General features: G+C 43.5%; 1 protein-coding gene across 1 annotated transcript in view; it reads left to right on the forward strand.

The window, feature by feature from the left end:
• Positions 1-27,503, forward strand: part of LOC126204176 (uncharacterized) — a 117,019-nt gene that overhangs the window by 43,385 nt on the left and 46,131 nt on the right. Inside the window, exon 3 of the mRNA XM_049938581.1 lies at positions 23,387-23,454. Within this exon, the coding sequence (XP_049794538.1) occupies positions 23,387-23,454 (68 nt within the window). The remainder of the gene's footprint in view (positions 1-23,386; positions 23,455-27,503) is intronic.

Below are 27,503 nucleotides of genomic sequence, written 5' to 3' on the forward strand. Positions count from 1 at the left end.
CGGTGAAATTATTATGGATGACAATACGCCATGTCGTTGTTGTTGTGGTCTTCAGTCCTGAGACTGGTTTGATGCAGCTCTCCATGCTACTCCATCCTGTGCAAGCTTCTTCATCTCCCAGTACCTACTGCAACCTACATCCTTCAGAATCTGCTTAGTGTATTCATCTGTTGGTCCCCCCCTACGATTTTTACCCTCCACACTGCCCTCCAATACTAAATTGGTGATCCCTTGATGCCTCAGAACATGTCCTACCAACCGATCCCTTCTACTGGTCAAGTTGTGCCACAAGCTTCTCTTCTCCCCAATCCTATTCATGTACAACCTCTGGTTCTTTCAGTTTATCCAGGTTCCATCTCCTTAAATTCCCATCTTTTTGCAGTTTCTTCAGTTTTAATCTACAGGTCATAACCAATAGATTGTGGTCAGAGTCTACATCTGCCCCTGGAAATGTCTTACAATTTAAAACCTGGTTCCTAAATCTCTGTCTTACCATTATATAATCTATCTGATACCTTTTAGTATCTCCAGGGTTCTTCCATGTATACAACCTTCTATCATGATTCTTAAACCAAGTGTTAGCTATGATTAAGTTGTGCTCTGTGCAAAATTCTACCAGGCGGCTTCCTCTCTCATTTCTTAGCCACAATCCATATTCACCTACTATGCTTCCTTCTCTCCCTTTTCCTACACTCGAATTCCAGTCACCCATGACTATTAAATTTTCGTCTCCCTTCACTATCTGAATAATTTCTTTTATTTCATCATACATTTCTTCAGTTTCTTCGTCATCTGCAGAGCTAGTTGGCATATAAACTTGTACTACTGTAGTAGGTGTGGGCTTCGTATCTATCTTGGCCACAATAATGCGTTCACTATGCTGTTTGTAGTAGCTTACCCGCATTCCTATTTTCCTATTCATTATTAAACCTACTCCTGCATTACCCCTATTTGACTTTGTGTTTATAACCCTGTAGTCACCTGACCAGAAGTCTTGTTCCTCCTGCCAACGAACTTCACTAATTCCCACTACATCTAACTTTAACCTATCCATTTCCCTTTTTAAATTTTCTAACCTACCTGCCCGATTAAGGGATCTGACATTCCACGCTCCGATCCGTAGAACGCCAGTTTTCTTTCTCCTGATAACGACATCCTCTTGAGTAGTCCCCGCCCGGAGATCCGAATGGGGGACTATTTTACCTCCGGAATATTTTACCCAAGAGGACGCCATCATCATTTAATCATACAGTAAAGCTGCATGCCCTCGGGAAAAATTACGGCCGTAGTTTCCCCTTGCTTTCAGCCGTTCGCAGTACCAGCACAGCAAGGCCGTTTTGGTTATTGTTACAAGGCCAGATCAGTCAATCATCCAGACTGTTGCCCTTGCAACTACTGAAAAGGCTGCTGCCCCTCTTCAGGAACCACATGTTTGTCTGGCCTCTCAACAGATACCCCTCCGTTGTGGTTGTACCTACGGTACGGCTATTTGTATCGCTGAGGCACGCAAGCCTCCCCACCAACGGCAAGGTCCATGGTTCATGGCCCACAATTGTTGACTGTTGTTTTGAAGAACATTCTGGACAGTTCGAGCGAATAATTTGGCCACCGGTATCGCCCGACATGAATCGCATCGAAAATTTATGGGACATAATCGAGAGGTCAGTATATGCATAAAATCCTGCACCGGCAACACCCGCTATTATGGACTCCGCGGAGGCAGCAAGGCTCAATATGTCTGCAGGGGAGTTCCAACGACTTGTTTTGTTGAGTCCATGCCATGTCGAGTCGCTGGGACAAAAGGAGCTCGACAACAGGAGGTATCCCATGAGTTTCGCCACCTCAGTATAATAAACTCACAGGGACAGTCCAGTACAAATGGTTCACATGGCTCTGAGCACTATGGGACTTAACTGCTGTGGTCATCAGTCCCCTAGAACTTAGAACTACTTAAACCTAACTAACCTAAAGACAGCACACACATCCATGCCCGAGGCAGGATTCGAACCTGCGACCGTAGCGGTCGGGCGGTTCCAAACTGTAGCGCCTAGAACCAATCGGCCACTCCGTCCGGCACAAAGTCCAGTACAATGTACTTACTTTTGAGTATACACTAACACAGCACTCCAAACAGAAGATCAAGCAAAGCAAGTGCACCTGTAGCACAGAGTCTTACAACAGCAAGGGCACCCGGCCACCCTCTGTCACTAACATTCCTCCGACCGATATAACAATGCCGACCCCACTGCCGAATGGTAACAGTGCAAGGATGGAGAAGACATTATGAGATCAACAGTTAAGTTAGGGAATAGCCTACCTTCGATATGTTCTTAGGAAGGCCAGTGGTCGGCCGGGGTGGCCGAGCGGTTCTAGGTGCTACAGTCTGGAACCGCTGCTGGAATAAGTTCGAATCCTGCCTCGGGCATGGATGTGTGTGATGTCCTTAGGTTAGTTAGGTTTAAGTAGTTCTAAGTTCTAGGGGACTGATGACCTCAGAAGTTAAGTCCCATAGTGCTCAGACACATTTGAACCATTTGAAGGCCAGTATAGAAGAGGCTGTAAAAAGTCTTACAGTTGGAGGATTTCGATGAACCATAGTGAAGGGAGCAGAATGTAGGAAACTTGTTGAAGAGACTAAGACGTACACGAGTTTTTATTTGTATAAGAAGAAAAAGAAGAAGAAGATGGTTCTACAGTAGTGGATAGGCCCCATTATCTCCCGTGCGATTTTACGAAAATAAACGAATCTGGATGTTTTAAATATCTCTAGAGGAAAGCTTTTTATTTTCTTTTAAAAATAATGAAAATCTTTTTTCTAAAATTATTGGATTATTGTTTCATAGACTAATTTTAGTTGAACTAGTGTATGAATAGTTTTAGGAATGAGACATAAATAAAGCACAATATTACGAAGTGTTACTAAGACTACAGCTCTTGGAGTTAACAAGAATGTGTATAGAATGAAACTACTGCTGAGCTACATGTATCATCTGTAGAGTACAATCGAAAGATAAATGATTCTTAGTTATGTTCTGAATTAATTACTCTCGCAATGTTACCGAATGTTAAATGTAGCAAAAGATTTCAGAGCAGCAATTTCTTATAACACACATTTTAAAAGTACAGTACAATGTTGCCAAGAGTCAATGTCTGTAGCGTACTAAAGTTCTATTTTCAGTACTGCAATATTTTTTAAATGCTTGTCATCAACTTGTAAAGATACTGAATAATATAAGTACTGAATAATATAAGTAATACTGAATAATAAAGTGCAACCTCCACCCCCTCCCTCCTTCCATGGACTGTCTCCTCTCCATGTCTTGGGAGGAATGGCTATCCTACGCTTTGACAATGTCCTTCATTCAACATTAGAATTTTGTAGAAAAATTAAGAATTGGAATTTCATATCATTTGTTTATTTGAAAAGGACGCAAATGCACAGTGTTACGCTTACTCTGTGAATAATTACCTGCAAAGCGACATTGCACGTTTAGTATTGTCGGGAAAAACTGCCGTTCAATGTTTAATTCTTCTTATACGCTTAGCAAACACCAGGCTGTACACTAGTGATATCTCTTTAATTATTATTTCGTATTTATTTTATTTCAAATGGTTTCTTTTATGGCCCATACAACAAAGTATAACATTTTGAAATATAAGACAAAATTAAATTTTAGTTAATTTATAAATTAGGCATGAACAGACTGGAATGTAAATAATTATGTATAAAGGACAATTCACTATCATGAGTATAATGACACTGAACATTTGGGCCGTTCCTTAAATTAATCAACTGAAGAGTACCAAACAGGTAACTATTACGAACATGAAGAATCCTTAAAGGTGCAATCTAATGAATATTTAAATATATTTACGGATCTGCTAGTCCAATGAAGTTAGAACTCAGATGGTTCAAATGGCTCTGAGCACTGTGGGACTTAAAATCTGAGGTCATCAGTCCCCTAGACTTAGAACAACTTAAACGTAACTAACCTAAGGACAGCACACACATCCATGCCCGAGGCAGGATTCGAACCTGTGACCGTAGCGGTCGCGCGGCTCCAGACTGAAGCGCCTAAAACCGCTCGGCCACACCGGCCGACGAAGTTAGAACTAAATGGAGTGAGAAGTAATAAAAAAATTTGAGTTTTTCGTATATTGTTTTCACCGTTTGTTTTTAGTATTTTTACACACCACAATGAACATGTAGAATGTCATCTTAAATCACATAGTAGGCTCAATTCGGAGAGTGTATTAAGTTCCGTAGATGTTACTGAGCTCCGTCCGCCTCCATATCGCGTGCGTAAACATAACGACGTTGCTATTCTAGCCGAAATTTCACTTGTTCTCGTCTAAAAATTTGTGAGCGTTGTTGGGATATTTTAAGACCCTGTTGAATTTCATATTTCAATGGCGCTTAAATAATATCGTAAGATGACCTTTGAATTTTGCTGCACGAAAGTTTCGGCTGGCAGCTCGGTTGCTCCGATGGCCGTTTCTGCGACTTCGCTCGCTTCCCTGTGCGGAAGCGTAAAGGCCTGTGAGCCGCCGTGGGCGTCATCTGTCAGCCTGCGGGGGGGAAGCACCGCAGACAGCGCTGCCAACACACGAAAACCTCAGCTCGTTAGCCAGTCGCCGGCGGCACGCGCAGGGTAATGGTGGTATCAGGGCGCCTCCTCCATCCCTCCAGGGTGGCTGGCGTCTGCCACTGCCGCCCTAACGTAACGGATCAGCCAGGGGGCCCGAGGCAGGGCGCGCGTAGGAAGCGCCTCGTGTTCTGGCGTGTAGGCCGCGCGCCATCAGCAAGGCAGCGGCAAAGGAAGCCATTACTGCAGGCAGCCATGCTCGATGCTTATTCGCCAACAATATTATCTGCAGCCGAAGATCGCGACATAATAGTCTCGTTAAAATTACGGGCTTCGGCGGAATGTGACTAGTTTCAGTCCTGTGAGGAGAGTTTTTATTACACTACTGGCCATTAAAATTGCTACACCACCAAGATGACGTGCTACAGACGCGAAATTTAACAGACAGGAAGAAGACGCTGTGATATGCAAATGATTAGCTTTTCAGAGCATTCACACAAGGTTGGTGACACCTACAACGTGCTGACATGAGGAAAGTTTCCAACTGATTTCTCATACACAAGCAGCACTTGACCTGCGTTGCCTGGTGAAACGTTGTTGTGATGCCTCATGTAAGAAGGAGGAATGCGTACCATCACGTTTCCAACTTTGATAAAGGTCGGATTGTAGCCTATCGCGATTGCGGTTTACCGTATCCCGACGTTGCTGCTCGCGTTGGTCGGGATCCAAGACTGTTAGCAGAATATGGAATCGGTGGGTTCAGGAGGGTAATACAGAACCCCGTGCTGGATCCCAACGGCCTCGTATCACTAGCAGTCGAGATGACAGGCATCTTATCCGCATGGCTGTAACGGATCGTGCAGCCACGTCTCTATCCCTGAGTCAACAAAAAATGGTTCAAATGGCTCTGAGAACTATGGGACTTGTGGTCATCAGTCCCCTAGAACTTAGAACTACTGAAACCTAACTAACCTAAGGACATCACACACATCCATGCCCGAGGCAGGATTCGAACCTGCGAACGTAGCGGTCACGAGGTTCCAGACTGAAGTGCCTAGAACCGCATGGCCACCCCAGCCGGCCCTGAGTCAACAGATTGGGACATTTGCAAGACAACAACCATCTGCACGAACAGTTCGACGACGTTTGCAGCAGCATGGACTATCAGCTCGGAGACTATGGCTGCGGCTACCCCTGACGCTGCATCACAGACAGGAGAGCCTCCGATGGTGTACTCAACGACGAACCTGGGTGCACGAATGGCAAAACGTCATTTTTTCGCATGAATCCAGTTTCTGTTTACAACATCATGATGGTCGCATCCGTGTTTGGCGACATCGCAGTGAACGCACATTGGAAGCATGTATTCGTTATTGCCATGCTGGCGTATCACCCGGCGTGATGGTATGGGATGCCATTGGTTACACGTCTCGGTCACCTCTTGTTCGCATTGACGGCACTTTGAACAGTGGACGTTACATTTCAGATGTGTTACGACCCGTGGCTCTACCCTTCATTCGATCCCTGCGAAATCCTACATTTCAGCAGGATAATGCACGACTGCATGTTGCAGGTCCTGTACGGGCCTTTCCGGATACAGAAAATGTTCGTCTGCTGCCCTGGCCAGCACATTCTCTAGATCTCTCACCAACTGAAAACGTCTGGTCAATGGTGGCCGAGCAACTGGCTCGTCACAATACGCCAGTCACTACTCTTGATGAACTGTGGTATCGTGTTGAAGCTGCATGGGCAGCTGTACCTGTACACGCCATCCAAGCTCTGTTTGACTCAATGCCCAGGCGTATCAAGGCCATTATTACGGCCAGAGGTGGTTGTTCTGGGTACTGATTTCTCAGGATCTATGCACCCAAATTGCGTGAAAATGTAATCACATGTCAGTTCTAGCATAATATATTTGTCCTATGAATACCCGTCTGCATTTCTTCTTGGTGTTGCAATTTTAATGGCCAGTAGTGTACATCGTAATTTGTCAAAGACTTTAACTCTGTCGTAAGCAAAATCATTCAGCCGTTATTTGTAATATATGGACGACAGATAGCAGGCAATAGATAAGGAAGAGAATATTGAGGGAGTAGACCAGCGTATAATTTTTGTAGTCTAATTTTCTTATTGGCTTCAAATTTAGGGGTTCTGTTTTTAGGATTTTTTTCGTATAAAATGTGCCATAAATGTTAAAACGGCGATTTACTGCATGAGAGTCTGGCGCATCCGATTACTCGAATGCAGCTGTTGTAATACTATAATACTGGGTCGATCCATACACAACGATGAGCCGAAACATTACGACTTCCTGTTTAATAGCGTGTTGTTCCACTTTTCAAACACAGTACAACAGAGATTCTGCTTGGCGTGGATTCTGTAAGCTCTTGACAGGACTTCAGAAGAATGTGGCACAGGATGTCTACTCACAGGTCATCCAATTCCTCCAAACTACGGGGTGGTGTCATACGGGCATGCGGTTGGCGCCCGATATGTGTTCCAGCGGGTACAGATCAGACACGTTTGCTGGCCAAGACATCAATGTGAGTTCACTATAATGCTCCTCAAACCACTGTAGCGCAATTCTGCCCTGGTAACACGGACAGTTGTCCTCCTGGAAGATGTCAACTCCGTAGGGGGAGACTTCAAGAATGAATCGATGCAAGCGGTCCGCAATTATGTTCACGTAATTCGCTGCTCTCAGATCCCGTGAAAGCCCAACTCAATGTATCCGATAGCATTATTCTGCCATCAGCGGCCTGCGTGTCTGGCACGGTGCATGTTTCGTCCAGCCATTCGCCTGGACGAAGGACTGTAAGGACTCGGCCATGGACCTGGTGTAAGAAGAAACTGCGATTCATTTGACAGACGACACGTTTCTATTGACCCCCGACGGACAGTCGGTGATGCTGGGGCACTGCAATGATAACTGGTGATGTCGTTGACAAGAACACGTAGGGATCGTGTCGCTCAACAATGACTTTTGAACAGTGTGCTCCGAAACAGTTGTGCCTGCACCAGAATTGTCTGTTGTCGGGTCTGCCACGGATCATTGCCTACCCCTGGATTACACAGTGGGGAATCGTGCGACCTCTACGTGTAATGGAGAGATGTGGTCGTCCAATACCATACGGCCTACTCGTCATTTCACCATTCTTCAATTACATTCCATATGTGATCACTACAGCAGTATGCCAACAGGCAGCTTCGCTGTTTCAGAGATTCTCATTTCCAGTCGCAGCGCAACAGCGTGTCTTTCGTCAAAACCGCTTGTATCAATGCATTTCCGCATTTGCGACCCGTATCTTCGCCATAATGATTGCCCATTCGTCTCTCTTCCGCTTACATTCCTTCGTTACTGCGTCACGTGCCCGCAACATCACCGGCAGGCATTCATCCTCGCGGTGGGCAGTTGTCATAACACACTGGTGTCCAAAATTAAAGCAACAAACCACTATTTGCCCATGCCGTGTCTAATTCACGTATAATCAAACAAACTGTCAATAGATCTCCGTACAATCGTGTCCTGCACGGAAGATGGCATTTCAGTCAAAGGACAACTAGAGAGCCTGTATACAGAGGGAGTGGCCATAGTGAAGTTGCCCGTGATTGGTTGATTAGCTTTGGCGCCATTTTTCTGCCAAACGTCTCTCGCGCTTCCTATGTTCGCCGTGCTTTAGAGTTGAATTGAAGTTCAGAGGAAACGATTAAAAGGTATTTGAATTATTGAGAGACTTGTTATGCGTTGCGCATGCATGTTCGAGTTGGTTGTATGTCGTTTTTAGTACGTAATTAGCGCTTGCGACCTTAAATACGAGTTGAAATAATGTAACTTCTTGTTGCAGTCTGAAATGCCCAGTCAGGAAGGAATGAGTACCTCTTGTAATAAAGTCCAGGTACAACTTTCTTAATGGTATATATTATCCGAAATATTTATTTAGTTACGCCTATAGAAATGTTTGGTTCTTCACTTTGCTCAGAGAACTCTGATTTTAATGTGTCAGTTTTTTTAAATATTTTTCGTCACGAAAACAGGTAGCCCTATTACAATTTACTGCATTATTAAGCTCTTATTTCTTTAACATTTCGTGCATACTGGTAGCACCACAAGCTTTTCTGAAGCCAATATCTGACAGTCCTTGCAGGAAACGGAAAGTTCCTGTAATTGTTGTGACATGCTCATGCGACTTTATAGCGTCAAACTTTATTTCGTTCCGAATCAGAACACTAGGCATTATTTTGGTTTCAGTATTATTGCCTGACTGTTGACGCAGGCAAGTTGTAAGCACTCCTTGGTAAGCACGTTTTGCGCAGTTGTGGTTGCTGAAACATTATTCGTAGTAAATGATTGTAGGAACTCGTGAAGACAGTTTTTAATAGGCCTACTTACTGTGGAGTAGAAGGGATACGGTAGTTTTCTTGTTATATTTGGTCGTTATTACAGTAGCCTACATTTAACATTACCTGACTTTTGTATTCTTTTTCGTTTGTTATCCACGAGAGGTATTCAGTATATATATATATGAAAGTCGTAAGCAGTTGTTTACTTGTGACATGCAAAAACTTTGAAGACGTGACCAGAAGTACTAATAAGTCTCACACTTTTTGCATGTCACAAGTAAACATCTGCTTACGACTTTCGTTCATCTGATGTAATACAGGTACGTTAAATCTTTAGCGTTATGCACTTACGATACAAAACAAATGCTATACACTTTATTTTTTTATTTACGCTACTTTCATTGTAATATGTCTAGTAAACGAACTTTAAAGGAGATAAATGCAAGTAACGAATAATTTTTACAGCCACTGTATCAAATTTTCCTGTGCTATACGTAGTAGGCTACTATGAGTATATTATAGCTGTAAAGAAAGGCATTTAACGAATGATTTCGCCATATTGTCTTGTGCTTTTGATTCGGTGAGTGAGTACTCCCCTACTCCACTACTGGCCATTCAAAAGTCCCGCCCGCAGTTTGGCAGAAAAATGGCCGCCGTATCGTCCGGTTGGCCACTCTCTCCCTATACAGGCTCTCTAAGGACAACCACGCCAACGATGACACCAGGATACGTTTCAAACGGGATAGTGTTTTGCGGGTAGTCCCACATCCACAGTGTACACACAGACAGACGGTGGAATATGGCAGGGGCACAGAGAAAACGCCTACCAGACTCTCTGTTGTGGAGGGCCATGGGAAGAATGGAAGCAGGACATTCGCAAACTGATGTGGCCCGATGGCTTAATGTATTCTGTTGTTTTTCGGATGAGGCGACAGTTTATAGAGATCGAAACTGTATCCCGAAGATCGGGGCGAGACCGACCACGGTGTAACAGCACAAAGAGATGACCGTTAGCGCGCTGTAAGGACACGACGTTACCGCCTTAGCACTGCACGACAACTAACATCTGATCTCGCAGCATCCACTGCACGTGTTGTACCGAAAGTCTAGGGAAAGTCTAGTTTGGAGCCGGCAACATGCCACACGGACGGTCGAACAGTGGGCTAATGTTCGTTTCACAGATGAGTCCCGATTTAGTGTGGACAGTGATTTTCGACGGGATTCGCATCTGGAGGGAACGTGGAGCACGACTTAGGGACCCAACCATTGTGGAAAGACACTGATATCGAGGATGATTCCTAATATTGTTGGCAGGGATTATGTTGATCACTCGCACGCCTTTACATTAAATTGTAAGGTTAAATCGGCAAGGTTTAACCGCTGTCAGGTATCGTGACGAGATCTTGGGGGACCTCATGTGTGAATTTGCGAGGTGCTGTTGGCCCAGACTTCGTATTGCTGCACTATAATGCTTGTCCAATTTTCTTGGAAACGGAAGATATTGCAAGTATGGCGTGGCCTGCTCGCTCTGCCGATTTGAATCCGATAGAGCACGTCTGAGATGCACTAGGAACACGGGTAGCATCACGTTACCATCCATCAACCACTCTCCCAGACTTGCTAGCAGCGCTGCAGGAAGAATGGACGTTATTGCCTCGACTTGAGATTGATGGCATCATTCACAGCTTGCTCCGTCGTTTGTCAGGCATGTATTGCTGCGAGAGGTAGTCACACCCCATACTGAGGGTGTGTAAATCCGTTAAGTTATAAAAGAACGAAGAATATTTTTGTCTACCGTTATGGACGTTGCAGTTATTTACGTCCTGCATCCTTTACATTGTTTCAGTTTTACTATCAACGGATTATACTGTTTTGTGGCAAAATAAATGCAACCTTGCAAAATTTCCTTTTGTTGCTTTCAAAATGGCTCTAAGCACTATGGGACTTGCGGTCATCAGTCCCCTAGACTTAGAACTACTTAAACCTAACTAACCTAAGGACATCACACACATCCATGCCCGAGGCAGGATTTGAACCTGCGACCGTAGCAGTAGCGCGGTTCCGGACTGAAGCGCCTAGAACCGCTCGGTCACCTCGGCCGGCGTTTGTTGCTTTAATTTAGGACACCAGAGTATTTGCCGCATCACTATAAGTTCGTAGTGTTTTTCCGTAAGTTTAATAAAGACAACAGATACACATAACAGAGACTTAAGTCATCAGTAATACATTCTGCATCACTATTTACAAGTCTGCCAAACCTAGGGTAACTTTTTGATTCCTGGACTATAGAAATCACGCGTTTTTGAGGCGAAGAACTCTTCGAACCGTGTTCGGTGCGCATTTTCAGCCGTAATGGAAGTTCCGTGAAGGTTGTTCAATACAGAGCGGAAAAGGTGAAAATATGAGGGCGCAGAATCGGGTGAATAAGGTGGGTGCGGAATTATTTCCCAACCCATCTCGTGCATGGTGTTTTTTGTCATTTTAGTGAAATGCGGGCAAGCGATATCGTGGAGTAGCATCAATGCCGCCCCCCCCCCCCTCCCCCCCGCGGTCGTTGTTCTTGAACTGCGTGTTGGCCTTTGTACGGGGAGTTGCTGCTGTGTTTGGGCTCAACCATTCATTTCTGTCCCTTATTTTGCATTAAATACACCATTTCTCATCACCAGTAATGAACTCAAACAGAAGAATATACTGGAAATATTCGTATCTCTCATCTTAGCACTCATTTTCTAGGTACACAGCTCCACTTGTTATCTCTAAACTCAACTCAAACAACAACGGTGAACTTAAAAAAAAGTCGATAAATAAAATCCATAGCAACCGGAATACCAAAATGCAAAACAAAAACGCTACGAAATTATGCGCCAACTAACATGATTTGTCTATGATAAGCAGTCTCAAAGCACGAACTTGTCTCGCGTCTGCTTAACTTCTCATTTCGCTTGTTTTTGTATGAAATAAAATGTGAATACTTGAAAATGACAAACAAACGTATTTATACGGGTGGAAAAGGTTCGAAAAGTGTGCAAAAAAAAAAGCTTCTATCGTAAGTGGAAGCCAGTTAATCGATATAATTTCGACATCCTCGAAAAAAGGGCAAACTGTTGGTTGGTTGGTTGTTTTGGTGAAGGAGACCAGACAGCGAGGTCATCGGTCTCATCGGATTAGGGAAGGACGGGAAAGGAAGTCGGCCGTGCCCTTTGAAAGGAACCATCCCGGCATTTGCCTGGAGCGATTTAGGGAAATCACGGAAAACCTAAATCAGGATGGTCGGACGCGGGATTGAACCGTCGTCCTCCCGAATGCGAGTCCAGTGTCTAACCACTGCGCCACCTCGCTCGGTTGGGCGAACTGTGCGGTGCTGGCATACCCTATTAGGGTTTGTTCAATTTCAATATTGAAAACCACAAGAAACTTAAACGCTTGTTTTTTTTCAAAACAACATTTTTTTCAAGTTGATCGGAGCTGTAACTCATGAAATATACATGCAGTTACATTATACCTTTTCGTAATTTGTGAATTGGCGTTTTTTCTGTTGTATTAAGTAGGATTCTGCGATATATTTTATTTCAGATTTTTGGTGCGCCTTTTTATAACGACTACTTCGTCGAAAACACTGCATTTTTATTTCAGAGTGCCGTCATTTTGTCCTAAACCATTTTTTAAAAATATCTCTACGCAGTACGTTAGACAACATCATCAGATTCAAAGCAGATTTGAAATTTTATTCTTGGCTGAAAATTGTGGCAACTCCCACCAACTGCCCTCGCATTCCGCGAAGGACTTTCGTTGATGTCGTGTATTGCCGTCCTCAGAATGCAAGCTTTTTACATAGGCCTAATACAATCTTAAAGATTGTACAATAATGGTCGGCAATCAGTTTTGTAATTTGTTTGCTATTTTATTGAAAAATCGTGAATATCGGTTCCAAAATCGGGAATCACCTTGGTCTAACCCCTTAATCATGCAAAATTTCGTGCAATTGTAAATGGAATTCTATATAACAAAGTGGAAAGTATTCTTCCCACTGCCATTCATCAGAGTTAAACATTCTAAATATAGTCTTATTTATTCGAAAAACGTGTTTTGTTATAATTATTGTTTCACAATTAATTGCCATGAAGTTTTCTAAGAGGTGAGTCTATGCAAAGTGGTATTTGACATTAGGTAGAAACACAGCGAGTGTGCTTTTGTGCTGCTTTGGTAGACCCTGCTACAATGACGATACTTCTTGTAAGTTTCGCGTAAAACAGGTTTGTGTTGTTCTACAACCACAACATGAACGTCTTCTGGTACTTTATCCTTTTTTGCCAGAAAAACATTTCTGGCCTTTTCTTTTCCAGAATGAGAAGCTAGCGATCAGTTGCTAGACGGATTCTGTATGTGAGCTTTCCGTAGTATAAAGCTGTTTGCTGTGGCAACATCCACCACGAAATAAAATATTCTGTGCCATCATTTTACAGAACATCTGCCATAGCATAAATGTCTCGTAGTTGGTGAGACTTAGCGACTCCATCCTGCCACAATTTCAGGACAGGAAATCTCTGTACTGTCCTCTTTGTTTTTCCTCTTCACCATTGTTGTTTCTCTTGAGTCATGAATGAGGTGACTGGACTGTTATCCACCCACTTTACAGCAGACGCAGCTCCATAGGTCTCAAATTGGAATTGTCCTCTCGCCGTTTCGATGTTTTCTTTCTTAATTTTGGGTAAACATTTCTTATTAGTTTTCACAGTTGCACATTCAGACACACCCTTCTTCAAAAATGTTGACATTAATGTCACAGTGGCGAAAAATCTATCAAAGGAACTCTTATTATTTTTACTGCGTATTCCCTTCCTTAACTCTACCACCGCGTAAAAATCAAAGTTCATTAAGTAACCAGTGAGTGAATCTGGCAAGCACCACACTTTGTAGCCTAGTGTCACAGACTTCATTGGCAGGTATTGTTTCATTAACCGTCTCCCTTTGAAGGGAATCATCGATTCATCTACTGACATAAATGTTGACAGCTCGTAATAGTTCGTACAGTTCTGCAAAAGCTTTCCAATCAATGCTTCCTTGACAAAACTTGAAAATAAATTTAAGTGTGAAAAAAGGATAAAATGTTTTGTGAAAAGATTTGTCTAAAAGCAAGAAATAAAATAGGGTCCTGTGACGTGCCATATTTGCAGTACATGATTTCTAGCATCATTCAAAGGTTCATCAAATGTTTCTCTAATCTATTTAATTTTTTACTTTTAAACGAATCATTTCACAAAACCGTTTTTGTTTAATTTACTGTATTCATTACCTATAAAGTCATTTATGTCGTCGAACACATTTTCTTTCAAACATGACTGTATCACCATTTTAAATGTATTTGCATATAATTCCCCTTTGTCGTGTAATACACAGTTGAGAAATATTTTGCCAACGCGTAAGAAATTAGTTTTAACCTTACTTAATCGAATCTAAGGGATGTACAGCAAGTTCTTGTTTCTGGTTCCGTATGAGTGCACATCTGACCTGTCAACTAAGCTCAGTTGTGTCGATTGCAATACTATGTGCGATGCGAATAATCCCAATTCAACTAAATATGGACAATTGATTCGCTTTGTTGTTACTGTATAGCCGTTTGTCTCTTAAAAACTCACAGTATTTCGTAAATTTATTCGAGATAAAACAACGTAACTTAATTCACTTCATGAAACGATTCCGATCAACTCACAACAGAATCACAGTTGAACTAAAAATAAACAACTGAATTAATTTTTCATCACTATGTAACCGACTGGCTTGATTAACTTTTTACCATCAACTGTCAAACGACATTTGCGCATGTAGTAGCGAGATAAATTGGAATTAGAACAGAAATAAAATAACTACATTTGTTGGGCACAACGTGAAACAACAATAAAAACAAATGTGAACCGGCCGGTGTGGCCGAGCGGTTCTAGGCGCTTCAGTCTAGAACTGCGCGACCGCTACGTCGCAGGTTCGAATCCTGCGTCGGGCATGGATGTGTGTGATGTCCTTAGGTTAGTCAGGTTTAAGTAGTTCTAAGTTCTAGGGGACTGATGACCTCAGATGTTAAGTCTCATAGTGCTCAGAGCCATTTGAACCATTTTTTGAAAAACAAATGTAATTTTATGTTAATTTAGACTGGAAAGCGTTTTTTCTAGATTTATCTCGAGATCTTCCGGATATTTTTTTCAGTTGAAAACATTCAGTTGCGTTATTTCCATTCCGGGAACATAACGAATAGAAGAAAAAAAGAATCGACCAAATATGTCATTGCCCGCCCGGTTAGCCGAGTTGTCTATCGCACGGCTTTCCGAAGTGGGAAGGAGCGCCTGGACCCCGGCACAGATCCGCCCGGCAGACCTGTGTCGAGATGCAGTGAGTCGGCCAGTCTGTGGATGGTTTTTAGGCGGTTTCCCATCTGCCTCGGCGAATGCGGGCTGGTTCTCCTTATTCTGCCTCAGCTACACTATGTCGGCGATTGCTGCGCAATCAAGTTCTCCACGTTACGCGTACACCACCATTACTCTACCATGCACACATAGGGGTTACACTCGTCTGGTGTGAGACGTTCCCTGGGGGCCGAACCGCACAATAACCCTGGGTTCGGTGTGGGGCGGCGGAGGGGTGAAGTGGACTGCGGTAGTCGTCGTGGGGTTGCGGACTATTGCAGCTGCGGCGGGGGCGGAGCCTCTCCGTCGTTTCTAGCTCCCCGGTTAACATACAATACAAATATGTCATTCCTATCGTCAGTGATGATCGACAGCGGATACAAAAATTGTGATTTTTGCAGTTTGTCCGGATTTTCCGACTTTCCTTAGTACGTGTCCCGATTTTTTTTCCCTAAAAACTTTACGGGGACCGTAAGTAAAAAGAAAGAATTACGCATATCCATCTTTCGAATCGTGAGTTATGTTCTTGGGTAAATTCAAAAATCCCATAGAAAAAAAGCACTTTCAGGTTTTCCCGAATTTTCCTGGCAACTTTTCTAATGTTTCTGTTATAGAAAATCTTATTCGGACTACTAAGAACATAAAAAAGCCGAATCGGTCCTGCCGCTCGGAGTTAGTGCGCTTACCAACGAATAGCATTTAATTTTCATTTAAACAGATACACACGAACCTTCCTCGTGGATCAATCTGTTTCTTAGATCAAAATCCGTACTTTAGTTCCCGAAATTAGCTCGAACGAACAGCCCTTTACGAAATGTATGAATGCAGAGTCTCGCGGCGATAACATTGAATAAAATGTTCTAGGGTTTCCAACCGCGTAGTTTTAAGCAATTGAGGCGGTTGGAAACACGAGAACATTTTATTCAGCCCTTTACGAAACATTGATGGCGTTTATCATTTTTTTTTAATTATGTCCTTTACATGGTGACCTCCTCCAGTTTATATAGGGTATCCCAGAAGGGATGATGTGATGATAATGATGATGATGATGATGATGATGATGATGATGATGATGATTGGTTTGTGGGTCTGTCACCTGCGCGATCATCAGCACGCGTGCAAAGTCCCAATTTTTACACAGTCCAATTTTTACACAGTCCAAATAGCCACTGTCACGAATGATTATGATTATGATAATGAAGTGATGAGGACAACGCAAACACCCAGTCCCCGGGCAGTCCTCAACCCGGCCGGCAATCGAACCCGGGACCCGGTGATCCAGAGGCAGGAACTATAGCCATTAGACCACGACCTGCGGACCCCAGGAGTAATGGTCAGCGTTCAGGGACATTGGGAGAAACGATAATACGAAATAAAAAAGGCTAGCAAACATGGGCTCTAAAACGCATACCTTAAGAGCTAGGTGCACTTGTTCATCTTCGGTACTGTAAGACGCATCTGTTCTATTGAACAAGCGTTCGTAGCTGTTAAGGTGTACATTGTAGAACCCATGCGTATTGGAGTTTTTTTTTTCCTTCGAATCTTTGTTCCTGTCGTACCCCTGAATACTGCCCATTCATCGTGGGTGCCCTTTATTTGTAGAGGAGCAGGAGAGAAGAGGATAGACAGAAGATACTGTAAAGAAGAAAGAAGGACGAAAGGAATCGCTTTCAGCAGAATGGATCAGAGTGGAGCGTGTCCATAAGGCAGAACGAGATTGAAGAATGGGCTCTGGGCTCCGATGTGTGGGAGGAGCCACCAGTCACCAGCTAGTGCGCGAAAGCGACTCCGGCAACCTGCGAGCCAGGCCGGATATCGGCGGCTCTGGATAATTTGAAGCACACTGCGACTCGCTCATCCCGTATTCCCTGTCCGTGCCCAGGTGGAGGAAGTGGGCTAGGGGAGAGTCGATATCGGAGAAGACAGGAGCAGTCCCCCCCCCCCCTCTCCCGCCTCTCTCGCGCTCACTCTCTCTGTCCCCGTTTCCGTCGCCAGTTTTGGCGAAACAACGGGACGCGAGACGATGAGGCGCGCGCGAACCTGGAATGATAATTATTGCGAGCGGGTGGCAGACAAGGGCCAACTTATAATTAGGCGGGTTGTCTGGTATCGGGACGGCAGCCAGTCAGCTACGTGCTACGCGCTACGCTCCGGGCCTCTATCTCGCGTGCCGCATTAGCTTCCAGCGCCGCCGGCGACGCTCCAAATTTGCGTCCGCAGCGCATAACGAGCGCTCGACGCCGCCAACCAAACCGCGGCGGCCCCCGGGGCATTCTTCGCGCACGCCTCTGGCGTCCTCCGGCGACGCACAGTCGCGTCTGTGTTCGCCTAAACAGTTCTGTCACCTAAAAACGTTTTTTGTACAGTTTCAGTGCCACCGCAAGGAGATGTCACATAATTATGTCGCCTTTCATTTCCTTTTAAGTTAGAGTTGCCAACCGTTTTGTATAGTAACGGATTTGCCACATGTGAGTGTTAAAAAATTATCTGTTTTCGGTCTTGGACAGAACGCTAAACCCTGTTTTTAACAATTTTTCTCTACCTAATTTGCCTTTATTCGTTTAAATCTGTTTAGAAATCACGGAGGGTAGGTAAAAATATGGAAACACCGCGAGAAATGCATGCTTTTATATAAATACAGATGTTAGCCAAACCTCCAGGCTGCGCTGTTGTATTTCACCAAGAACGGCACCCGTGCGATGCCATCAGTGATGCCAGTGCCACTCTTGGCCAGAGCAGTGATTTTCAGGGTATTTCACAAATCATGTTACACACTTCTAGAAATTGTAGAGGGGACTTATTAGATCAAGTTTTGCAGAGGAACCCATGCCCGGGCCGGCCGGTGTGGCCGTGCGGTCCTAGGCGCTTCAGTCTGGAACCGCGTGACCGCTACGGTCGCAGGTTCGAATCCTGCCTCGGGCATGGATGTGTGTGATGTCCTTAGGTTAGTTAGGTTTAAGTAGTTCTAAGTTCTAGGGGACTGATGACCTCAGCAGTTAAGTCCCATAGTGCTCAGAGCCATTTGAACCATTTGAACCTTATCCAACGAGCTATAGAGCGCCATAGTTATAGGCGCTGGCGCCTAGAAATGTACTGGGTGATCAAAAAGTCAGTATAAACTTGAAAACTGAATAAATCACGGAATAATGTAGATAGAGAGGTACAAATTGACACACATGCTTGGAATGACATGGTGTTTTATTTGAACCAAAAAATACAAAAGTTGAAAAAAACGTCCGACAGATGGCGCTTCATCTGATCAGAATAGCAATAATTAGCATAACAATGTAAGACAAAGCAAAGATGATGTTCTTTACAGGAAATGCTCAATATGTCCACCATCATTCCTCAACAATAGCTGTTGTCGAGGAATAATGTTGTGAACAGCACTGTAGAGCATGTCCGGCTTTATGGTGAGGCATTGGCGTCGGATGTTGTCTTTCAGCATCCCTAGAGATGTCGGTACACTTAGGACTTCAGGTAACCCCAAAGCCAATAATCGCACGGACTGAGGTCTGGGGACCTGGGAGGCCAAGCATGACGAAAGTGGCGGCTGAGCATACGATCATCACCAAACGACGCGCGCAAGAGATCTTTCACGCGTCTAGCAATATGGGGTGGAGCGCCATCCCGCATAAACATCGTACGTTCCAGCAGGTGTTTATCAGCCAGGCTGGGGATGATGCGATTCTGTAACATATCGGCGTACCTCTCACCCGTCACGGTAGCAGTAACAAAAGCAGAATCACGCATTTCCTCGAAGGAAAAAGGCCCGATAACAGTAGATGTGGTAAATCCAAACCATACCGTGACTTTCTCGTCGTGCAATGGAGTTTCCACAACAGTTCTGCAGTTGTGGGCGTTGACAGACCCTCGGAGCGTGAAATGAGCTTCGTCGGCCCACAACACGTTACTCAACCAATAGTCGTCTTCCGCCATCTTTTGAAACGCCCACATCGCAAACGCCCTCCGCTTCACTAAATAGCCAGGTAACAGTTCATGATGCTTGATGCTGATACACGATGTCATGCGCAGTCACTGACGTTTTGCAGTCCAGCGCCATCTGTCGTACATTTTGTGAACATTGTTTTTTTTTTTGTTCTAATAAAACCCCATGTCGTTCCAAGCATGTATGACTTTTTGATTTTGATCACCCGGTATGTGTATATAGGGCGATACCGTGATGATGTTACGAACTTTCAATGTTACAAACTTTCAAATATGACGGAGAAGGCTAATTGTATCAATTGGAGGCAAGGGTGCCTGGTTCCGAAACGAACGAGTCGAAACTTATGAGCGGAAATGGCTCCGATACCTCTAGATCCGACCCCGCCGCAGCCGCCGTGGTCCACAACCCCACGACGACTAACGCAGTCCACTTCACCCCTCCGCCGCCCCACACCGAACCCTGGGTTATTGTGCGGTTCGGGCCCCCGTGGACCCCCCCACCCCCTCAAGGAACGTCTCACACCAGACGAGTGTAACCCCTATGTTTGCGTGGTACAGTAATGGTGGTGTACGCGTACGTGGAGAACTTGTTTGCCAATCGCCGTCATAGTGTAGCTGAGGCGGAATAAGGGGAACCAGCCCGCATTCACCGAGGCAGATGGAAAACCTCCTAAAAACCATCCACAGACTGGCCGGCTCACCGGACCTCGACACAAGTCTGCCGAGCAGATTCGTGCCGGGGACCAGGCGCTCCTTCCCGCACGGAAAGCCGTGCATTAGAACGCACGGCCAACCGGGCGGGTCTTTTAACACTTTGCCGTCCGCACGTCTCGTACAAATCCGATCCATGAACGATGGCCGTTCACGCAGCTCGAGACACGGACAGGGATTACATTGTTGCCGATTCCATGCGACGGTTGCGATAAGGGCTTACACGTGCTCTGCGCTTGAAAAAGCGTCTATACTGCAAATTACGTCTCTCACTTGCTTGAGGAGAATTTATCGCTTACCACCACCATCGGCCGTGACAAATGGAAAAAAAAATTCACTAAATAACTCGCTACGATCACGTTTAATGTTCACATTGGCTAAGACATTCAAAACAGAGCGCTGAGAACACTGCTGAACGCTCATTGGCTGTCAGAGAATGCGTGACGTAGATGCGCAGAACAAGCCTGAAGTCGACCGTCATCGTTCGTGACTCCAACTATAATGGCGGACTGTTTACTCGCTGTCACGAACCCGCAGTGGTGCCACCTGCCCATGGCTGCCACTACTCATTTCAAACATTCCCGTTATTCTGTGTCACCCTGTACCTGTATGCCACTGTCGGAGCTATCTAAAAGGTTCTCGCTTATAACTTCCGACTCGTTCGTTTCCGGCCCTTACCTCAAAGTGAGACAATTATCCTGCTCTATCCTCCTAGAAAGTTTGTGACATCATCACGGTATCACCCTGTGTGCACATACATGTGTAGGCGCCGTCGAATGACTTGTCCGGATATGGGTTCCTAGGTCAAACTTGATCGCCTAAGCCCCCTCTACAGCCTCTAGAAGTATGTGTAACATGAATTGTGAAACACCCTGAATGTAGTCGTCAGTACATTGTCAGAGCTGAATGAATTCGAATGAGGGCAAATTATTGGTGCTCGTATGCTGGATGTTTTCATAATCAAGGTAGCTGAAGCGTTTCGTGTTTCAAGATTTATATCACACGCGATGCCCCACCCTGTTCTATCCTTATATGGATCAGTTTTCGCCTATAAATGACCGTGATTGGCGATCGGACTCGTAATTATAATGGGCGGACATTCGCGTGCAGCAAGACCCTAGTGCTGATTTCACTAATCGCTCTAAGCACTGCAGAGCTAAGCTCTTACCACACAATCTATACTTTTATGTAATTGGAACCTACACAGTAACTTGACAAGCAAACAATGGGGAGGAGAGCAGAGAATATAAGTCATAACCACTTTGAAATAGCGACGTACACTACATATGGACAATATGAATCCTGTATCTTCCTGGCAGATTAAAACTGTCTGCCGGGCCGAGACTCAAACTCGATACCTTTGCAAAGGTCCCGAGTTCGAGTCTCGGTCCGGCAAACAGTTTTTATCTGCCAGGAAGTTTCATATCGGCGCACACTCCGCTGCAGAGTGAAAATCTCATTCTGGGAATATGTATCCTACACATGTATTACTTTCGATGCTGCGGCGGAAGACACTTTCATTCGTACAGAATAAAGTTATTTTAAATTTGAGACTCTTTTATGTAAAATAACACTAAAATGTGGAGTGAAAAGATCCTGCTAAGTATTAAATATGCATAGCTACTGTGGTGCTGTTAACTGTAGTTTTTGTAACTAATAAACATTTTTCTTTAATATTATCTTTACACAGAGTTAACCACTGACTGAAAATAAATTTTTACACTTTTTCTTGATCATTTTCAACGTGAAGAATTTTTAACGGATACTTCTTCAATGCAACGTAACAAAAACACATTCTGCATTTTTGTTGAAACATTAATTTTAGTTTGTCACATGCCATGAATCAGTAAAATCGTGTGTTCCGATCACTACAGTAATAATCTTTTTTGTAGTAATGAAAAAGTGCACAATACCTTTGGTTGTCTTCTTCTGCAACAGCTTTTATTATGCTTGTCAATGTAATAAAATAGCTGGTGCTTTGAACACTATCTGATGCTTTGCTTAATATGGCAATAATAATTTTAAGCACTTTGTATAGGCCTACGTATATCCAGCTTATGATCTGAAAATGTTGCTGATTAAATTTCACAGCATGTGAAAAGGACACACTAAACATCTACTGAAATAACAACACTGTGATAAAGCTTGTTGCTTTTAAACACTTTACTTTTATTCACTTGTACAAGAGGACGACGAATCATGACTTTTACAATTTGTCCGTCACTATGAAAAATAGAATACACCAAACTTCATCATAGAAATAAATACTTCTGTCCTTTTGTGGTGTTGAACATCCTATCGCAGCCTCTGACGAGATTTTGCTACCTATGGATGGTTTACCAGCTTTTACACAGTGGCTTCCAAGTCGTAATTCCCATCTTAATATTTGGCCAGTACAGTAGGTAATGCTGCACACTGGTTGATGAATAGCTGCTTAATACTGTAGAATTACGTGTAGCAATAATGTCCCGTCCACCCGAGGCCGTTTGACAATGATTGTGCTCCTTTTAATGAGCACACTCCTTTTTAAATTATTTTAACTATATAAAAGCTGTTAAATTCATTGCCTGTACTTGAACTGTGAAGTCCTTCTTCTTCCCAAAGTTCATGACTCTACATCGATGCGAAGTACCCCATAGATTTTGATGAGTGAGCTTGCGAGTATAAAAATATGTGACATAAATGAGCATACCTTTTGGTTACATTTACTTAGAAACATACATTTATTACCCCGGCAAGAGACTATAGACCTCACTCAGTATGCGACATAAATTAGAACTTCATGCGTCAGTCCGTTCCTCACAAAAAGGGGTCTTAACAGAAGGATAGACAGACAGGCAGACTGTCAGATAGTCAGACAAAAAAATTACAAAAAAAATTGTTTCGTGTGATATAATTAGAAAGTAACAATTTTCGATTTTTTTTCCTTGTGTAGTGGAATCTCTTTTCTTCCCAAATTTTATGATTCCAGACCAACGAGAAGTGTCCTATGGGTTTTGATGAGGGAGTTTGCGAGTATAAAAACATGTGACATAAATGGTCGTATCTTTTGATTGCATGGATTTAGTAGCTTTACTTTCTCGTCGGCAAGGATCAGTGTGACATAAATTTCAACTTCATATGTCTGGCCGTTTCGGCGGGAAAGAGTTTTGAATAGTAGGACAACATAGGGCTCCGTTTTTACCGACTGTGGTGCAGAACCCTAAAAAGCAACTGAATACACTTGAACTAAGTCGCTATGTAGCACATACCGTTAAAACAATTCGCATTGACTACACGCCTTTCATGAATATTATGCCTGCTGCGAAGATATTACATTTGACGAAGAGGTAGCAAGCAGTAGGTAAAACGATTCAGATTTAAGCATTGATTTCTTGTTTTTAAACTGTTTCCTTATTGTTTCAGGGGGGACAACTGCTACAGATGCGTGGTAATCCATGAGAAGCATCAGAATGTTCTCCAGTACAAAGAGAGTGAGTAGTCTACCTATATTGATGTATTTTATTGTACTACTTCTTCATTGTTAACATTTTACCATTGCTGTTCTGTGTGGCGATATTTTCTTTAATAATTTCTTCCACTCAAATGATAAAATAAGAATTGGCACTACCTTTTTGTACCACATTTTATTCGTTATAAAAACTTCATCGAATCACAGTATTAGGAATAAACTCGTTTCATAAATTTTGAACACTGTAATGCATTACACTTCAGCCTTAAGTATAAACCTTTAGTAAGAAACTTCGGCCTATCCTTGGATGAGTTGGGTGGTGACTGGTTTGTATGCATTATTCATTAAAATCCACATGGGAGCATAAGCGTCCCCTGTACCGGCAAATAATTCCACATTGTTCAGTACAGAGATGGAGATAATTCTTTCGTCGTTGCTAGTCTGTTATAGTGTTAGGTGAAGGAATTCAATAGCTTCATCATATACGAGGGTTGAAACTTTAATAGTGGCAACTATTTATTTACAGCTCGCACAGAGTAGAAACGTGTTTCAAAGTTTTACTGGCATTTAAAGTAGTCACCAGCATTGTGTATAACCCGTTGCCAGCGATGTGGAAATCGTAGGATACTCTTAGCAGTGCTAGTTGTGTTGATAGTTCGAGCGGCGCGGTCTATTGTCCGACGAATTTGTAGCAGTTCTGAAGCGAATGCCGTGAAAAAATCAAATGGCTCTGAGCACTATGGGACTTAACATCTAAGGTCATCAGTCCCCTAGAACATAGAACTACTTAAACCTAACTAACCTAAGGACATCACACACATCCATGCCCGAGGCAGGTTTCAAACCGGCGACCGTAGCAGTTGCGCGGTACCGGACTGAAGCGCCTAGAAACGCTCGGCCAACGCGGCCGGCGAATCGAGTTGAACTTACGAAGTCTTAAGTCAGGGGAATGCTGTAGGTGGTATAGCACTTAGCAGCCGCAGCTGTCAAACAAATCAGTAACAGCTTGCACTGTACGTGCTTGAGCATCGTCGTGCAAAATGATGGTCAGGTCCTGCAGAAAGTGTCATCACTTCTGTCTCTAAGCTGTTAATTTTTGGAACCCAGCCGACGACCAGCTTAGAGACAGAAGTGATGATACTTTCTGCAGGACCTGACCATCATTTTGCAGGACAAAGCTCAAGCACGTTCAGTGCAAGCTGTTACTGATTTGTTTGACTGATGGGCCTGCTAAGTGCACCTACTACACTACACTACAGCTGTACTCCCCTGACTTAAGCCTTCGTGAATCCAACTCGATTTCAAAACTGAAGGAAACACTTCACAGCATTCGCTTCAGAACTGCTACAAATTCGTCGGGCAATAGACCGCGCCGCTCGAACTGTCAACACAACTGGCACTGCTAAGAGTATCCTATGACTTCCACATCGCTGGCAACGGGTTATACACAATGCTGGCAACTACTCTGAAGGACAGTAAAACTTTGAAACACGTATCTGTTTTGTACGAGCTGTAAATAAATAGTTGCCACTATTAAAGTTCCAACTCTCGTAGTTTGCTCTTCCACAGTTATGCTAGAAAATGAAGTTTATCAGTTGTGCGAGTACAGTAACAGAATAGATTTGGGATCCTGTTAAATCTACTGCCTCCCTCTTGCTAGGTAGGTAAATAAATGTTGTTTCTAATACTTTTTACCTAATGTTGTGCAGTGTTGACATAAAACCGCAGCGTCCTAGATCAAGGGTAATGTGTTCTCAAAGATTGGTGTGAAAATTCTTCTGTCAGATAGAAGCACCATTAAATTTTCTCAGTAGTTGGTTAAGTTACATGGGCAACTTTATCTCACACTTTTAACTTATGGGGGTAAAGATGGTGCATGTACGAGATCTGTCCAAAACATTCTGTAACCTTGTCCACAAGTTTTTCTACGCTTACCTGTTACTTATTGTGCGTGGTCTCCTCCTAAATACTCTCCTCCACAATTTACACACTGCTCCCAACGCCATTTCCACTTCCGTAAGCAGTCCTGGTACGCCTCTTGCTGGATCGCGCGAAGCGCCATCTGCGAATTTGCTTTTATTTTGTCTACCGTTGCAAATCTTCGTCCTTTCAACGTGGTTTTCAACTTTCGGAATAAAAGGAAGTTCGCAAGGTCACTTGCCGAAGTATCATCGATTAACAGTTTTTCCCTCTGGTGCGAATTAATGATGAGCTAGTCCTTCAACGTCAAGAAAACTATCAGTGGAGAACCTTTCCCGACCCATTGTGAAGATAAAACCTTGGTCTCAACATCACAACCGTAGACCCAAGTCTCATCACAAGTTATGATTCTCTTATGGAACATTTCGTTTTCATTTGCGCGATCCGAAAGCTCTTCACGAATTGCGAGGTGGAGGTCTTTCTGGTCTTGACTCATGAGCTGTGGGACGAACTTGGCAGCAACACGATGCATTCCATGATGCTGTGTCAGGATTTCATGACATGATCGAATTAAAATGTCACATTCTTCTGAAATCTCTCGGACAGTCAGTCTTCGATTGGCACGCACAATTTCGTTGACGTTCCTGACATTAGCGTCCTCGGTAGGCGTTGAAGGGCGTCTGAACGAGGATCATCCTTAACTTCAAGCCATTTTTAAACCGTGTGAACCATTCGTAATACCGTGTAGGCTTAACAAACATCGCCTTAGGCTTCCTGCATCATTTGATGTGTCCCTGCGAAGATTTTCTTGAGTTTCACGCAAAATGTAACGTAGACGCGTTGCTTCTCTAACTCTGCCATCTCGAAATTTGCAAACTGTGCGACAACAACGTGCAACTCAATACAGCACTGAACAGTAACTAACAGACATACAAAAAGAACTTCCGGCAGTTACACATTAAACTCAGGCGTGTGCAGGGATGCCAACCACATTTCGCTCCAGTACACCATTGGCGCGAAATTACGAATGTTGCGGAGTTTTTTGAACAGACCTCGTACGTTGCATTGCATAGCCCCCCAAAAACAATAAGGATATTTGTTTCCACATATTTCGGTGCTGGACATCTTCAAACTACAGAAAATATCTGCGCACAATCAATCAGTCAGAAACGTTAGGGGGGGGGGGGGAGGGGGAGAGTAAGCAAGATTGTTTAAAAAAACACACATATGTAATTAAAGGTTAAATTAATGTAAAAACTATGGTTCTGCCTGTAAGGCATCACCAATACACCAGACACCGTAGAGCAAAGAATAATATTGCTGCGCCTGTGCAAGTATGTATCAACGTATTTTTATTTCCATCTGTTGATATCAGGTTTTAACGGAAGTATCAGTCTTGTTCCCAAAGAGGGAAAGTCTTAAAAGAAAATACAAATCCTTCGTTCACGGACTATCGAAAACGGAATGTCGTGCGTCCGTTTGCTAAGCAATTGCCAGGATTACTAATGGCGACTGCACTTGCTTTTAACTTGTCTCTGACTGCGGAAGTCCATACTGAACTAAAGGCCATTTGGAAGTATTTCAAATCAATTCAGTGTGTCTTAACGTCTTCAATGTGGTGCAAAGTGTTGCTGCAGTAAAGAAACGTAACGGTGCATTTCAGGCCAGGAAAGACGTATTAAGACCCTAGTGCCGATATTAAGAGTCTAGTGGAAAAATTTAAAAAATTAAGAAACATAGGGAATACTATTTATGCAGAAAATTGCAAGGTAGTGGAAAATATTGGAACATCACCTCACTTGAATGTAACAATTCGCGGCCCAGAGAAACAGAAACGCAAAAGAAAATGCATTGTAGATGAAACTGCAGGAGAATACTTAAACCTGAGACCATAGGACAGTTTAAATATTTCCAATGTTACTCTAGATACACTTATAGGAAAGTTTCTTAGGTGTACTACCGTAGACAACACGATGGACACGGTTGGGTTCTTATTGAACTATGTAAGTCTAGACGATTCTATACTACCAGACTGCATAGGAAACATGGCACAGCATAGAAGTTAATAAGCAGGATTTGAAAGAAGAAATTTTGCAGTTAAAAAAGCTTCATGTTAGCTAATTTTGGGTCTGAGCCACTATTTCCTCTGCA

Source organism: Schistocerca nitens, chromosome 9 (assembly GCF_023898315.1).
Source record: "Schistocerca nitens isolate TAMUIC-IGC-003100 chromosome 9, iqSchNite1.1, whole genome shotgun sequence".
Lineage (NCBI taxonomy): Eukaryota > Metazoa > Arthropoda > Insecta > Orthoptera > Acrididae > Schistocerca > Schistocerca nitens.